At 41.1% G+C, this 17,444-nt stretch overlaps 1 protein-coding gene across 1 annotated transcript in view; it reads left to right on the top strand.

Moving 5' to 3' along the window:
• The window catches only part of EFTUD2 (elongation factor Tu GTP binding domain containing 2), a 100,531-nt gene that overhangs the window by 14,452 nt on the left and 68,635 nt on the right, over positions 1 to 17,444 (top strand). The window contains exons 6-11 of the mRNA XM_030220527.1: positions 1,079 to 1,144; positions 10,649 to 10,684; positions 12,447 to 12,537; positions 13,043 to 13,125; positions 13,262 to 13,428; positions 14,558 to 14,682. Coding sequence (XP_030076387.1) covers positions 1,079 to 1,144; positions 10,649 to 10,684; positions 12,447 to 12,537; positions 13,043 to 13,125; positions 13,262 to 13,428; positions 14,558 to 14,682 — 568 coding nt within the window. The remainder of the gene's footprint in view (positions 1 to 1,078; positions 1,145 to 10,648; positions 10,685 to 12,446; positions 12,538 to 13,042; positions 13,126 to 13,261; positions 13,429 to 14,557; positions 14,683 to 17,444) is intronic.

Below are 17,444 nucleotides of genomic sequence, written 5' to 3' on the forward strand. Positions count from 1 at the left end.
ACTTTATACTGAGAGAGAGAACCTGTTGTTCCTTTAGGCCCTGATGCTCAGAAGCAAATGCAGTCACTCGAGGCCATTAGCTCCGGACTAGAGCGTTTCTCTGGCACTCCATGCTCGAAGGCCCCCACTGTGGGGAATATTGAGGATGTCGAGGGATAGCACATCAAGCATGCAAATGCATGCTGATGAGTTAATTTCCTATTCCTCCCCAATGCTCAGCGGGCAGCTTGCCAAACAAGGGCGCTCTTCCCGAGGCAAACCCTATGCCAGCTCGGTTTGTCAGGGCATTGAAGAGGAATGGGGAGACCCCCAAAGATGTGAGGGCCTGGTGGTCCAGTGGACCCCATGCCCCCTCCCCCCAAAATGTAAACCCATCGCCCCCCCCCCCCCCCCCCCCCCCCCCGGCCAGATCCCCGCCCGAGGGCTAGCCCTGTTGGTCTAGCAGCGGCCCCACCCCCTCCTGTCTCGAAGAAAAGAGGAGGGGCTAAGACTGCTGGATGCCTCCACAAAATAGTGGTGCCCTACCTGGTGCATCCTGGGAGTTAAGCCTCGCCCAGTGCATCGGGCAGGGTGCCGCCATTTTGAGGAAGCACCCAGCAGGGCGAGGGAGTCCTAGTCCCTCCTCCTTTCTTCAAAGTAGGAGGGTGGTGGTAGTGGTGGTGGGAGGGGAGGCACCGCTAAACTACTAGGGGGTTACATCTTTTGAGGAGAATCCTCAGTCTTTCTGTTATTTTGGGCCTGAACAGCATTAGTATGCTGTGTCTCATGAAAATGATTCCTTCATTGTGTATATAATACAAACTAGAAAAACTGTGCAGCCACTCAGAAAGCAGTAGCCCTTCAATCACATCAAGTGTTAGATTGTAAGCCCACAGGGAGGGGAATATACCTGCTCTGCTTTAATTGACGCTTTCCTTTAGCATGGGTTTGGAAAGGCAAAGAATCCAAAATCCAGGAAAGCAACAGAGGGGCCTCAGCACAGTCATCATCCACCCATGTCATTGCATTTACAGAACAGAAGCAATTGCGTCTTTTGTGCAATGGGAAACTCATTACTTTTTTTTCTCTTTTCCTTTAGACCTGCTTTGTGGATTGTCTGATAGAACAGACCCATCCAGAGATCAGGAAGCGGCATGACCAGGATGTAAGTACACTTAATGCATGTATTAAATCCTGAAAGGTTACCCTTGGATTTTAACATAAGTGAAAAAATGTTAACATTCTACTTAATTTAACTAAAAAAACAGGAGGGAGAGGGCTGTGTACAATAAAACTTGTGCCAAAAGTGTTTAACCCTGAAAAATACAACATGCAACCATCTGCCTCTGGAAATTGGCTTTCTCCAAGGACAAGCAGGCATAATCTCACATGTGGGTAATGTCATCCACAGAACCTGGTCTGGACACTGCCAAATTCATTGTCACTTTAAATCTTTGCGGCAGCCCCTTCTTCTAACCTCCGCTCCCCCCCCCCCCCCCCCCCCCCCATTTCAAAAATAGAATTTGGGAAAAGGTCATTCTTTTCTAACGGAACCCACCGCACTGACGCTCAAAATTAATGTTTTCTCAGTGCTTTCAACACAGCTGCTTGATGATCTCTTTAGGTTAGGCACGCCCGCTGCTCCCTGGTCCTTAGGATACTGGAGAAGAACCCAGCCCAATTTGGGTCGTTGTTTTCCCCCGACAAATGACCTCAGCATTCTATCTCAATATTTAAATTGTTTACCAGGAATCTTTGGGGGTAATTGGGTGAACAAAAACAAAAATTTAGGCAAAGCCATCATCCGTAGAGCCGCCACTGTTTCCCACCAGGTTAACCAAAGCGGTTTTCAGGATTCCAGATCCAGTTGAACTTGTCTGGGGAGGCAATCATAGTTTAGATGGTATAGCTCTGAGCATTTATTGGAGATAAAGATGTCCAGATAGTGAAAACCCCTTTTTCACAGCTTTAAATGGGAAATGGTGAAAAGCCCCAATATTATATAATATTATTAAATAATTATCTCCCCTTTTATCAATGTTAGTTTCAAACCCTGAAATCCTCCCAAATCGTTCAAGCTCTTCCAACTTTTGAGGCAAAGAGTGCTGAGGGTCTGCCATGAAAATAAGAGTGTCATCAGCATATAGCAGAATCTTATGCCGATCCCCTCGGACTTTTACAGGTACTATAGAGGGGGTTATTCGTATATGTGTCGCAAAAAGCTCTATGGCAAAGGCGAAAAGCAGGGAGACAGAGGACATCCCTGTCTGGTACCCCTCTGAAACAAAAACTCCTTGGACCTGATGCCATTCATCAAAATGGCACTCTTAGGCTCTGCATATAGTGAGCACACTCAGGTACCGACATGTCCCACCCATCTCCAGCTTGCTCCATTATGCCATACAGGTAGGACCACTCCACCCTATCAGACGCTTTTTCAGTGTCTATGGCCACACACATCACCTTATCCTTTCGCTTTTTTATATGTCCAATTAAATTTATGGTCCTCCAGATGTTGTCTCCCAGCTGTCTACCTTGGACAATTCCAGTCTGATCACAGTGGATCAGCTTAGGTAAAATGTTGTCCAACCTGTTCACCAAGACCTTGGCAAAAATTTTCATATCATTATTTATTAGAGCTATTGGCCGATAGCTAGCATGTTTGGAGGGATCTTTCCTCAGCTTAGGGAGAACTACCACGTTACCCTTATACTTAGAACCAGGCAAGGAGGCCCTGTCCAACACCTCTCCATATACCCTAGCAACAAGGGAGAAACTATTGAATTCATCTTTTTATAATATTCAGTGGGAAATCCAGGAAGCCTGGCAAACCACCTTGCTAACCTCCTTAGACCTAATTGTGGAGTTTAATGTGGCAGAATCTTCCTCACTAATCTTAGGAAGGTTCAATTCCTGAAGGTAGGTATGCATATCTGCTTCTGATCCCACAAGTTCAAAAGAGTATAAATGCTGGTAAAACAACTTAAATTCTTGGGCTTTTATTATCATAGTCCCATCTCCCTGGAGTCATTGGTCCATTTCCCACTTCCTATTAGATAGCTAGTGAGTCCCCCATGTGAAAATATTGTGCCTGCTTGTCCTCAGAGAAAGCTGCTACTCACCTGTAGCAGGTGCTCTCTGAAGGCAGCAGGCATCCCTATCGCCTTCCTGCTGGTCCCATGCTTGAGCGTCGTGCGGGAGGGCACCCGTGCATGCGTGGTGGGGGCACTGCCTCAGAGATTTGAAGTGACAGTGTCTGCATCGGACTCTGTGGATGACATCACCCACATGTGAGAATATATGCCTGATGTCCTCACTAGCTGGAACGTGAAAAGACTGGTTAGCATAGCAAAGGTAGTGCTGGTTCTCCGTGGACAGCAGGATAAGTCAGCCATACATGGGTGACATCATCCAGTGTCACCAAATTCTGAACTTTGTTGTCCTAGATCCCAGAAAATTCTGGAAGATCTTTTGAGCATGCATGAGATCTCCCAGCTTTGTGTCTCTACCTTAGTCCCCCAGTCTTTTCAGAGCTGATAACAGCTTAAACTGAAAAAGGGATTGTGAGTAAGTTTGTGTGGCTGACTTCTCCTGCTGTCCATTGAGAAACCCCTGTTACAGGTGAGTAACTGTGCTTTCTCCATGGACAAGCAGGTCATGTCAGTCATACAGGAGTGAGACTCAAGCAAAGAGCCCAAAAATGTATAAAGAGTTAGTAACTGTTTTGCAACCCATGTGAACAGTAGTAGAGTGAATCTGTTGACATGCTGACAGTTAGTCTGCAGTGTATACTCTTCAAGTGAGTTCAATATTTATTGAAGGGTACCTTGTGGAACAGTACAGTCTCAAGCTAAAGAACTTATAACTGCACAATTATGAGTTTCATGTAACAACCGCAGTTGAAGTGATAACATTCCACTTACTGTAGTGCACAATAGCTGGGATTTGACATTCCAGCACACCCTGGCACTGGACAGACTGGATAAGATTGCAGACTGTATTGAATGATGTGTTAGGGAATGTCTAGAATTCTATGAAGCTTAAGTTTTTTCCTTCAACAAGTCAGGCACACAAATGGGTGATGTCCAATGACACCAGTATAGAACCACTCTCTCTGAGCTTAGAACGTGGTAAAAAGCTCTGAACGTTCATAGCCTGTTCCGTCTACAGCTGTTTTCTTAGCTACTCAGATTTTTTTTTCTCTCTGCTGAACGGATTTCAGAACAAATCTGCCTGTGCAAATTTTTTCTTACTATTTTCATCTGTTCTTACCTCTTCTTTTTTCTGTAAAAATAACAGAGATCGTTAATGTTAAAAATAGAAAGATACAGAATTTCAGCACTTATTCCAGCTCTCTTATGTTTGAATGTTGCCACAAACATGGAAAGATCATCTGAACTGTCTTTGGGAGCATTTTTAGGCCGAAGAAAAGTTACTTTTGGGAAAATCGCACAGAAAGAACTCCTCTGTGCAAGAGATTCCTACATCTGAGCATACCAGTATAAAATCTTTCATGGAAAGGCTATCACATTTTCGGCACAGTGACCTGAAAGGTTCACTTATCCCTAAAAGGTACACTATATGCTAGTCAAAGCAGACTGAGTTCCTCCCCCCCCCCCCCCCCCCCCTAAGGTTACCAGGCTTACACCACACCTGCTTTCGGAGCATCCAAGCAAGCACTGCTTTTATCAACCCTGGCCAAAGTACTGATGAAGTGTATACATAGAAACAGAAAATGACGACAGGTGAAAATCTTATAGCCTGTCCCAGTGCAGAAACTCCTACTGCTAATCACATAGATTTGCTTACTTAGCTGCTAGTGTTGCACAGAGTTAATACCTTTTCTGTTGAGCCTCATGACACTGTGAAAGATGTTTTTTCAGCACAGACTGGCCTACGTCTCCACAGTCCTTAGCACACCACCTGTGCCAGTATTGGTTACAGTGGTTGATGAATCTTCATCTTTAATGTCTCTCCAGTTTCTAGAGCACTCCCATTCTTCTCTAGAAAAGATGTTTGCTGATTATGTGAAGGGTTATTTCAAAAGCCTTACATTTTTAGCACAGGCTAAGGAGTTCTCTCACTCCTCTGGCCTTACAGCAGTGTAGAGAGGCATTCATTATCCTATTGTCTTGCTGTTATCTACCAAACATGAAACTGTATATTCATTTCCTCACCCTCTTCAGATTCACTCCCATCTAATGTAGAGAGCTTCCTGGATCCTTTTGATATCCAACGCCTTCCCTGAGTAATGAGGATCAGTCCTCTACAAGAATTTAATCTGAGAAAAGAGCTGCTGTATGAAGGCATTTCATATCCAAAATCTGTCTACAAGAAATTCCTTTTCTGCTTCAGCTGCAAATGAAACTAAGATCTGTTATTTTGGCCTTCTAAAATATACAAATGTCCCCAAAACAACTGTCACTGTATACATTCATGGCCAGCTCAAGGCCCAGCAGTACTGTATGTGACAGAATCCACTTACTAAGAACATAACATAAGAATAGCCATACTGGGTCATACCAGGGGTCCATCTAGCCCAGTATCCTTCCAACAGTGACCAATCTAGGTCACAAGTACCTGACAGAGAGTTGCAAGATTCCATGCTATCGATCCCATGGATAATTAGTGACTTTCCTCATGTCTACCTTCATAGCAGATTATGGGCTTTTCCTCCAGAAATTTGTCCCAACCTGTTTTAAACCCAGATATGCTATCTGCTGCTACCAGATTTTCTGGCAATAAATTCCAGAGCTTAACTATTTGTTGAGTGAAAAAATATTTTCTTCTATTTGTTTTAAAGGTATACCATGTAAGTTCATGGAGTGTCCCTTAGTCTGCACTTTTTGAAAGAGTAAACAGCATACTATACAGAACTCTGTGCAGTCTATGGAGGGTGGGAATTCTGCGCAAATTCTGCATTGCGTAGTAGTGCAGGATTCCCCCAGGAGTACCACTTTAATATATAACTTGCTGTGCAATTTATAAATATGCATAAATAAAAATTCCAGTCGTTCAAGTCTGGCTCCTAGATTTTTGGGCTGGCTCCAAGATCCTAAGAAACTTTATCAAGCCCTGCTTTAGCCACATGTTTGTTTATACCTTCAAAGAAATAAAGCATATTGGTGAGGCAAGATTTCCCTTGGCTGAATCTATGTTGACTGTGTCCCGTTGAACCACATTTGTCTATGTGTTCAGTAATTTATTATTTATGATAGTTTTCAACCTGATACTGAGAAGTTAGACATAAACTCTGAAGTTATAATAAAGTCCAGTTGTTACATGCTCCAGTAGTTGTTGAAGCATCCATAAGAAAAGCACAAACGAAGGATTTCCCTATTAGAAACGTTAGAGGAAAAAAAAAACAGTTTTCCAAGGAGCTATGTACTCAGCTCACTATTGCCAATCAGCTCTACATGGTTGAGTACTGTCAGGGCCTGGGCTGACTTCCTCGCTCCTGAGGCAGCACAAGGGGGAAGGGTGCTGCTTTGGCAGTGGGTTTTTTCAACTGGCGGGGCTTCAGCATTCCCACCAGTAAAGGTATGATATCTAATGGGGGGGGGGGAGGAAATATGTGCCCCTTCCCCCTCCTGTGACCCCCCCCCCCCCCCCCATAGACTGCTGACTATGCCCTGCCTTTAATCACGCAGGTAATTGCAATAAAATTTTTTGATCAAATGCAGCCCTAGTTAAAAAGGCACCTCTCCCAGTGCAGCACTCCACTATTCACCTTCCTCCATTTAGAGAACTGGCATTTAATTCTACTCTTTTCTAGTTTTTAACTAGTTCCCAATCCACAACAGAACATCTCCTATCCCAGAGATTTTTAATTTTTTCAGGAGTGTCTCATGAGGTTTTGTCAAAAGCTTTCTGAAAGTCTAGGTACATCAGTTGGCTTACCTTTAACCACATGTTTATTCGCACCTTCAAAAAATATAACATTGGTAAGACAAGCCTTCCTTGACTGAATCCATCTTGATTCTGTCCCATTAAATTATGTTCATTGATATGTTCAGTAATTTTGTTCTTCATAATATTATCTACCATTTTACACAACATTGATGTCCGGCTTACCAGTCTATAGTTTCTCGGATCACCACTAGAACCCCTTTTTAAAAATTGGCATTATGTGGGCCTCCTGTACCATTTTAATGACGGGTTAAAGATTACCCACAGTTCTGCAGTTTCATTTTTGGGTTCTTTCTGTACTCTGGAATGTATGCTATCTGCTCCAGGTGATTTGCGGCTCGTTAACGTGTCGATTTGGTTTATTATATCTTGGTAACATTGAACCCTACATTCATTTCCATCATCACAAGGTTGTTCTTGGACACATCCCAAGTTCTTACCTAAAATTGTGACACCTTTTCACATACATAGAGAAAGTGCTTCCCGTCACGTTTGTGACCGTTTTCTTGTCAGTGCTCACCGCGCCCTCTGGTGGCCAGATCTGGTGGCTGTAATGGACTGTCTGTTTACTGTCACCCGTTCCAGACTTCAGCCCAGTTCAGTCCAGATCTTCCAGGCTGCCAGAATTGCTTTCCTTGTTTGTACCTGAACAGCACCCATAGCTGCCTTGTGATTCCTGCTTCAGCTGCTGATGGGCTTTATTAGCCACATGGAAACTTCTGTGTTTGCCTTTGCATTGTCTAAGGTCCCTGGTATGTGGGTGTGCTCTGTGCACTTCTGCCTAGTCCAGTTTTATTCTGAGTTCTTGCCTGGTTCTTGTTTGTTTGTGTGTAGTTAACATTGGTTTTATTGTTTAGTTCCTAGTCTTGTTTCTGGTCTGCATTTCCTTGTCTTGTGTCTGTGCTCTTGGCTGCTTGGCAGCTTTCAGTCCTGACACTCTCCTGTTTGTGTTTTTGTCTTAGTTGCTGCCTGGCAGCTTGTAGTCTTGACTCTGTTGTGTGTTTCCTGCTGGTATCCAGTTCCTGCCCAGTCCGGTAGGTCCTGCCGGCCGCCTGCACCCAGGGGCTCAACTCCTGGGGAAGGGTGGTCAAGTGCAGGTGAAGCCTTGCTCCAGTCCTGTGTTCCAGTCCAAGTGTTCTTGACCAGTGTGTTCCTGCTTTGCTTATCCCTGTCTGTAGTCCCTGCTTTGTGTGTGTGTTAGCCCAGTGCTGGTTGGGGTGGTTTTGCCTGCCACTGCTGCTCCTTGGCAGCGGCTCAAGGGCTCACAAACCTAGTTGCTGCTTTGAGACCTGACACTTCCCAACTTCTGTCCAAAGATCCATTCAAATCCTTGCCCTAGACTGTAGATGTTCTGTTGCCTGCTTATTTTATGTATAACCCATCCATACACCATGTCCTAAGTGGATAACAATAAGCATATGCTGCTGTTAATTTTTAAAAAAAACACACATTTATAAAATAAAATTATCAGCTACTCGTTAGCAAGTTCAAGTATTGACATGCCTACAAAATTAGTCCAAATCAGAAAGTTCTCTAATATAATCTGGCATTTGGTTCTAAAAAAGCACTAGCACATGATGTGGCCTTAACCAACTACATATATTACTGGATTACTGCAATGCACTATACAATGGTCTGACTACAAAGGGCCTGCACCATCTTCAGTTGATTCAGAATTTAGCAGCAAGACTCATAGAAGGTTACAAGCGACGTGACCGCTTCATACCATTTTTGCAAAAACTTCATTGGCTACCAGGGAATGGCCCTGAGTACCTGAAGAATAGGATGAATTCTCCACACTTCCAGGGACACTAGGGTCCTCCCAAGGACTGTCACTAACCACACCCCCACCAAAAGACATTACACGATGTGAAAGCCCGCAAGCGAGCCTTCTCCGGAGTAGCCCCCACACTGGAATGCGCTGCCTGAAAGGCTCCGCTTAACACAAGACTATCTCTACTTCTGTAAGCAGGTGAAAGCTTGGCTTTTCAACTAGGCCTTTAATGGAAGAAGTAACTAACTTGTTAGTCTCACTCACACACACAAGGAGTGACTCAGGCTGCACATACTGCAGCAGGACTTGTTTATCCACTTCTACCCCAGCTGAGATAATATTTAACCATCTCTCTGACCTCATGTGCAACTTTCTTCAGATCAGTCACCTTACTTTCTAACTCTTCTTACTCTCTTTCCTATTTATATGTTACATCTTTGCTTTAGCCTTCACTATCAGTTATAATGTTCTGTTACGTATTGTGTTGACATTGTAAGTAGTAGACTGTGCCATACTTTGTATTGTTATTTGAATATTTTTCTGCTGTAATTGCCTATTGCTCATGTTGGATCTATTCTTACTGTACACCACCTTGAGTGAATTCCTTTAAAAAGGCGGTAAATAAATCCATATAAATACATATATATATATAAAAGAAATTATTAAAGAATGGCAAGCACAATTTTGAAATGGACAGTCTGAAGAATATGGAACCCACATTAGCTACCCCTACAGTGGCATCGGCCAATGAACTGATTTAAAAATCTTCATGAAAATTTTGTACATAATACAATAACAGATCCATAACAAGTGTAATTCTATAAAGGCTGGGGTGATAAGTTCAGTACAAACCCATCCAAGCAAAACCTGACCACTGAATTTTGTACCACCTGTGATGATTGCAGGGTGGTTGCCAGCAAGCCTAAAAAAATCGCATCAGCATAATCAAAACAAGGAAAAAGAGGCCTGCAAGAACATGGGAAGAAAGAAAAGGACACACTCACTACAGCATATGTACCTATGAAACTTGTAGAATCAGCCCTGAATAATTCCCTGTGATCTTAAAGTAAAAAAAACAAAATGTAAAGAACTGATTTAGAAAATCTACTCCTTCAATCCCAATAGACCTAGTTCTTTAGCAGACTGGCTTGTTTCATGTATACAATTATGCTGTGAACAATTGGATGCTCCTCTCAACTCCATAGACAAGTCTCATTAAATCAGAAGTACTGCAGTGACAGTGGCTCTCTTGGTCTCCCTTACTAGACATCATTTGCAAAGCAGCTATGCGGTCCTCCCCTCATACTTCTACAGCATATTACTGTTTGGACCAATTTTCAGCTATGTCCCTCTTCACAATTGACTGTGTGAGCTGCTGTAAAGACTAAGAAAATAGGAAACTTGAGCATCCCTAATCTTGGGCCTCACCCACTGTATATCTAATTGAGTCCTGCTTGTGAATGGAAAAAACATTGTTGCAGACTTTGTGAGCTACTGCCCCTCTCACATCCCCAAGATTTGTTTTGCATTGAGCTTTGAAACCAGCTGAGAAGACACTGCGTGTGAGAAGAGCTGCGCATGCGCAAAGCTTTTCATTAATTTTTGAGTTCTGGGAGAGCATCGATGACATCACCTGCTTGTGTATCACATCAATCCTGTTGTCTATGGAAAACATCTATAACAGGTGAGCATCATTGCTTTTTCAGCATGACTAGGTTGATTTTTACAAAATATTTTGTGTCCTTGTACAGTATACTTTAAAAAAGTTGATAAGGGTCTTATTCAATGCAAATTTATTCTGTAAATTCAGAATGGGGAAAGTTCATTTTGAATAAGGCCCCAAATTTCCTCCTAAAGAGATCTGACCAGCAGTAATGTTTAAAACAACCGTATGTTCTACTGTAAGACTAGGTACAAACATGCCTTCTGCATAAATGGAGAACTTCCCCAGAGATCATTTTTGTTGATTGTGACTTTGTTTTGCAGCTCTGCTACACAGACATACTTTTTACTGAACAGGAGGTAAGCAGGGAGGCAGTTTGATGTGTATAAAAATAGGAACTGATATTCTTGCAGTGAATCAAGTGAGTAAGTATGCAAACTGAAATAATCCTTTGGGTGAAATCAGGAAGACTATTGCAGCTCTTCCCTGGTGCATGTGGGAAAACATTATGTGGGATAATGTGATGAAGGGTTGACTAGTACCAGAGCTCAGTTAATTACATCTATTACTCTCCCATTAGCTCCTGCTGGGCTGATGATTTCTTTTTGCTCTGTAGTTGATTTAGGGGGCTGATACTCAATGGTGCTAAAGCCAAAAGCACAGACCCCATTGCACAGAAACTTAACTCTGCAATGATCAAAGCAAATGGTATTCAAATTATATGAGTGCTATGAAACCAAAAAGAAGGGGGAGAAATGTGCCTGTCTGACACATGCACACAAGTTTCACGCAAGCACTGCTCTTGTGAGAACTGCAAGCACACATCAGCGCTGTTCTTCTGGATCTTTAAATACAAGTGTTTCAAAAAATTGTTTGAAAGGCTCATGTTAAGCACAAAAGAATGGTGCTGATAATATGCCTGCAGTTTGTTTTGCTCAGATTCACACACATTTGTTTCTCGTTATCAGCATTTATGGGCTGCATGGGCTTCCTTCCACTTCTTTAAAAAAAAAATATAAAAACCTCTCTCAAACCTTTGGTGCCACCTCCATGCTGGAAGTAAGTTTCCAGCATAAGGGCAGCATTTGCTTCTGTACTGTTCTCTGAGCATTGAGAGGGAATCCCCAGTGACCTCATTAACATTTGTCTGAGCACATTTAAATTAAAGCTGTACCGAATAACATATTTTATTATTCAGCCGAATACGAATAATGAAAAACATTCGGCCGAATATGAATAATGGGCATTGAGTTTTAACATAAATAATACTAAGAGAAGCAACGTGAAATCAGAGATGAAGTATTTTTCAGTAGGATTTAGCACAGTAGAGCTCTGGATTATTCGTATTCGAATTTAAATCACTATTGTGCCAAATACGAATATTCGGTACAGCCCAAATTTAAATACAGTTTGTGTAAGTGTATCTTACATACTTGGATATCTGCAGCTGCACCTGCATTCTTTCAGTGGAAGAATTAACTTTCAGTTATTACAATTGGAACGCTTGGATGTATAACATTCCACCCCCAAAATATGAAAATTATTTCATACTATATGGTCTCCTGTGTGGGTGGAGGGGGGTTCTTACCTCACAAAGCACGTAGTGCCTTGCTAAATATTTGATAGGGTTAAATAAGTTCCACTTGAGCACCCTGGGAGTTTAGGTTAGGAGAATGGGTGGGTGGAAGGGAGAGATAGGGGGCTATAGTTTTTGTTAAAAGGTTAAGCTGGTGATTGCAGAGAAGGAATAATCTGCAGTCGCTATTCTTGTGTAAATTGTAGGGCTTTTAGGTTACTTTTAATGGAAAATGTATCGCTATATTAGAATATTTTGTTACAGCTAAATGTTACTTGTATGTTGATAATGTGTTTGTTTAACTTACATATGTGTTATGTAATTCTTTATAGCGTTAATAAAGAATATTTTCCAAAACAAAAGCAATTTGCAACTATCTTTGGCACGCACGTTGTTTCCTGCACTAGAGCCCTCTGAGCATTCTGTGTACATTAACATGCGTGCCAGTCTGACGCTAATTGCCTCTAACACAGGCATTAGGTTTTGAATGTCAGCCCCTTAGTCATTTGTGCTGTTAATCCAACTAGTTTATTTTTTTTTTTCAGAGGGGAGTTGGGATCAAGAGTACGCCAGTGACTGTAGTCCTACCTGATACCAAGGACAAATCCTACCTCTTCAATATCATGGACACCCCAGGTATAGCCAGTTAAAACCATTGAGGCTGATATTCAAAAGTATTTATGTGTTCAGTGGCAGCACTGATCACAAATGTTTGTTCTATGAAGAAATTTAGTGATTGTATACATAGAAGGGCAAAATGTATGGAAAAAAGGCATGGTTTAGGGGCAGAGTGAGGACAACCGGCCACTGGTGAAATTCAGCCACTAAACATAGTTGAAATGCTAATGGATAGCAGGTATGACTTTTAATTTTTAAATGTGTATGCTAGACAGGCATTTATTTGTGGATTTTCAAAGTTAGCATGCACACAGATAGTGCTGCTGAAAAGCCATTTGTTAGACATTCAGAATTAAACAGCAGCCACACTACTGAATTTGATTTGACCTCCTTGTCCTTTAACCAAGAAGGATGCTGATCTTCCCTGCTTTCGTTATATAACAAAACTGTTAAACAGCTTAGGATAACATTGGTTCTTTTAATGTTTTGTACTAGTGGGGGTTTTTTTTTCCTTTTTCTTAAGGTCATGTCAATTTTTCTGACGAGGTTACTGCTGGCTTCCGCCTTTCAGATGGCATTGTACTTTTTATTGATGCAGCTGAGGGGGTAAGCACTTAATTCATTGCTCATTAACTGAGCCAGTTTTGGTGGGCATACGTATCCCGAGAATGAGTGGCAGCTATATGAGCTGTTCTAGCCACATTTGTCTGTTCACTTTTTTTTTTTTTACTTTCCTTAACAGGTAATGCTGAACACAGAGAGGCTAATCAAGCATGCTGTGCAGGAGAGGCTGGCAGTGACTGTGTGCATTAATAAAATTGACAGACTAATCCTGGAGCTGAAGTTGCCCCCCACTGACGCCTATTACAAACTCCGGCATATTGTGGATGAGGTCAATGGATTGCTGAGGTAAAAGGGAAAAACAGTCATCTGGTTCTTCTAATGTAACTTGTCTAGTTCTGTTCTCAGGGTTTTAGGGATCAATATTGAAAGCCAGTAACTGGGTAAGACAGCCTCTTGCCTGATTAACTGGCACCGAATGGGCCCCGAAGGAATGTTCAGCGGCATTTACCCGGGTAATGCTGCTGAATATCCCGAATAATGGCTAAAGCTAAAACCAGCTATTGTATGGTTGGTCCGAGGGCAGAGTTGGCACTTAACTGGATAAATGCAGATAATCAGCCCTTAACTGGTTAAGTTAGCTAGCAAAATAGGACCACATAAATAGCAGTCCTATCTTTGGCCAGTTTAAGTTCCCTTAAGGGCTGTATGTTGACACTTATCTGGTTAAACGTTGACTGTCTGCACGTACCCAGATATTTAATGCTTCTAACTGGACATGGCCAACATTGAATATCTGGACATAATTTCAGTTGCAGCGGTCAGCATTTAAAAAAACACTGACTGCCACTGGCTGTATATTGCTCCCTTAATCTTCAAGTGTTGTTCTGGAGAGTTCTGCTCCAGTCTTTATATATATTTAATATTTTTTTTTGTGATTCTTCGCTTTTTGTAACTACCGTAAGTAGCCATGAGAAATGCTACCATCTGATTTAATTATTTTTTCAAGTTAGGATTAACATATGTTTTTTGATATTGCAAAATTTCATTCCACGGGGACTATGGCAGGGGTCTCTTAAATACTGTAGCTCCTTTGCATGATTGCTGCTGTCAGTCTGTGAAATTTGTGGCAAAGTGTTTCCAGTATGCTTAGAGCTTGGCTAATTGCTTGCCTCTTTTCCTGACTTCCAGCTGATATTAAATGCTTTCTTTGATTATCCCATTCCAAGAAGTCATTGTTAGTCTGTTTCTTTTACAGTGAAGGCTGACTCAACAGTTACATCTTGGTGTTAGAGTAACTTTTGTGTGAATTATGTTGTAGCATAGAATGGCAGCTTAATAATTGTATGACCTGTTCAGTTTCCGCCCATTTTCTTTCTTTTCTCAGTGCTGTAATTTTCTCCAGCCTTTCTGCTTGCTTCACCACTGCTGAAGAGCTTTTCTTGAACTCTTATATTGTTTATCATTCTTCTTGCAGCATGTATTCCACTGATGAAAACCTGGTGCTTTCCCCTCTACTGGGAAATGTTTGCTTTGCCAGTTCTCAATATAGCATCTGCTTCACACTGGGTTCCTTTGCCAAAATTTATGCAGACACCTATGGTAAGCGTTATAACATTTTTCTGATTCCAAACTATCCACCAGATGACAGCGTGGATTCTAAGATCCCATTGATTCTCCACAATTCCTATTAAAATATGTGCAGAAAAGTGGTTATGGAATGTATGAGGGTTAAATGATGAATTCCATAACATCCTATCAGACCAGTCTAGAGCAATGGGTTGCGTCCCTCTGTTAGTGGATGGTGACATTACTTTCAACAGATGGCAGCCACTGATACACTACACATGTTCACTTGTTCTTTGAAATATCTTCCTTCACCTCAGATGGCAAGAAGTATCTGTATAAGGAGGCTGTTGTGCTATTGCTTGTGAAGTGGAAGAATGCAGCAAGTACTCGGTGTGATCTAAATAGTCCAATGTTTTTCGTACTTTTTATCCCGTTCTACAGCAATGCCAAGGTTTGCATTCTAAAATATATAGTAGAAGAGGAGTGTGTAGTAAAGACATCACTGTGGGGGAGAAAGGGTAGAACTACAATATTTGATAGAAAGCAGGGGGGGGGGGGAGTTACACATAAGGGAATACTTTTGCCTCTGCAGGACCCGCATAGGTCAGCGCCCTATGTATAAGCATCTTAAAGTCTATTTTAAATTGAGTTAATGATGTCTGAAGATGCAGATGAGATGGGAGCAAATCCCATAAAAGTGGGCCTTTTACTGAAAAAGTACAATCTCTGATAAGATCATGCAGTATTTCTTTATGAGTAGGCGTGTACAGACGATTTTGATTGATTGAAGAGCACAGGTGGGGACATAGCAAATTAAATGGCGATTGTAAGGTTTTGAATACCAAAAGAAGAAATTTGTAAATAATTTGTTTCTGTATAGGTAGCCAATAAGCTGTTTTTATATAGGGTGTAATGTGATCAAATCTACCTATCCAGTATATCAGTAGTAGGGCAATATTTTGTAGTAACTGTAAACGTTTCAGATCTTTTACTCTAATCCCTTTATAAAGAGAGTTACAGTAGTCCAACTTGGTAATCACTAAAGAATGGACCAGTTTATTGAGGGCTGAGAGTTCGGGCAATGGTCGTATGGATTTAATTAATTGTATTGTGTAAAATGTCTGACAAACTACCTGACTAATTTGTTGTCTAAAGGAAAGAGTGTCATCTTTAGTTTCTTCAAGAATGCATATGGAAGATAATACAGGAACTTGATTATGACATAGGATAATGGGTGAGCATAAAGTTCTAATTGGATGATTAGTGAAAAAGGAATACTGTAGATTTTAGTAGATTTAGTATTAATTTATTCATTTGAAACCAATCTGTCAATTTAGATAGTTTGTTGTTAAGAGCAGCAATTTCAGTAGGGTCAAGGTGATTAAGAGTAAAAAGCAGTTGAATATCATCGGCATAAAATTAAGAGGCTGTGCTAGAGAAAGGAAAGGGGCCAAAATGATATTAAATAAAAGTGGAGAGAGTATCGATCCTTGTGGGAGTACAGGGTTTTGAAACAGTTACTGTACCATGCACAATGTACGATCTATTTGAAAGGTAACTTTTGAACCTGTTGAGAAGAACTGTGTTTGTCATACCAATTTCTTGAAGACGATGAATTAGAATAGAATGATCAATAAGATCAAAAGCAGCGGTAAGATATAAAAAAGGAGAAGAACAGATTTTAAATGGTCTATATGATATTGAATGTATATAATAATACCTATTAATGTTGTTTCTATACTGTGGCATTGGCAAAATCCAGTTTGATAGGGATGCAAAATATTGGGGGGTTTTTAAACATAATTGGGAAGTTGAGAGTAGACAAGTTTCTCTAATTTTAGTCACAAATGGTAGATTGGCAGTAGGACGATAGTTATCTACAATAGTGGTATATTTAGATGTATCTTTAATTTTGGGAAATACTGCAGCTGTTTTCCGTAGTGTTGGAACTATACCTTCTAATAGACTATTCTGTACCATGATATAAATGAAAGGAAGGAAAGTGGTAATACATTTCTTAATGTAGTGAGAAGGAAGTGGATCTTGTGGGGCTGTAGTGACGTGTATTGATTTTATAGTCTTTTTTTAGTTCAGCTTCCAAGTGAAACTGAAACGTGTTGAAAGAACTACAAGTGATAGTAGAAGAATCTATCTGGAATTTTTGAGTATTAGACATTGAATTAAAGGTATTATGAAGTATGATCATTTTATCATTGAAGAAATCTGCTAGAGTTTAAGGTGATGGCATTTTGTCCTTGGTGGCCTGGGTTATGTGATATGTAGTTAGTGTCTTTAAAGTTTTGTATAGTTTTGCGGTGTTTGGAGCTTTAGTTATTTTTTCCGTATATTAAGATTTTTTAGTAGCTAATAATCTTTTCATTTATAAATTTATAATGTAATTGGTGTTGGGTGATGACGCCATTTTCGCTCAATCTGTCTCAGTTTCTGTTCTCTAAGATTTGCGGTGTACCATGGATCGGAATGGTGTTTTGCAGATTTAATAATCTTATTAGTGGGTGGTGCTATTGAGTTGTAAGCTGCTTGCAAGGATGGACTAAATGGACTTGGGAAAAATCCACAATTCCGGGAATAACATGTATAGAATGTTTGTACGTTTAGGAAGCTTGCCAGGTGCCCTTGGCTTGGATTGGCCGCTGTCGTGGACAGGATGCTGGGCTCGATGGACCCTTGGTCTTTTCCCACTGTGGCATTACTTATGTACTTACGTAGTCCATTGAGTAGTCTGATCTGGTAAGGATAGTTGAGAAAAGTCATTGACGTCTAAATTGGAGTGT

Source organism: Microcaecilia unicolor, chromosome 12 (genome assembly GCF_901765095.1).
Source record: "Microcaecilia unicolor chromosome 12, aMicUni1.1, whole genome shotgun sequence".
In the NCBI taxonomy this organism is placed as follows: domain Eukaryota; kingdom Metazoa; phylum Chordata; class Amphibia; order Gymnophiona; family Siphonopidae; genus Microcaecilia; species Microcaecilia unicolor.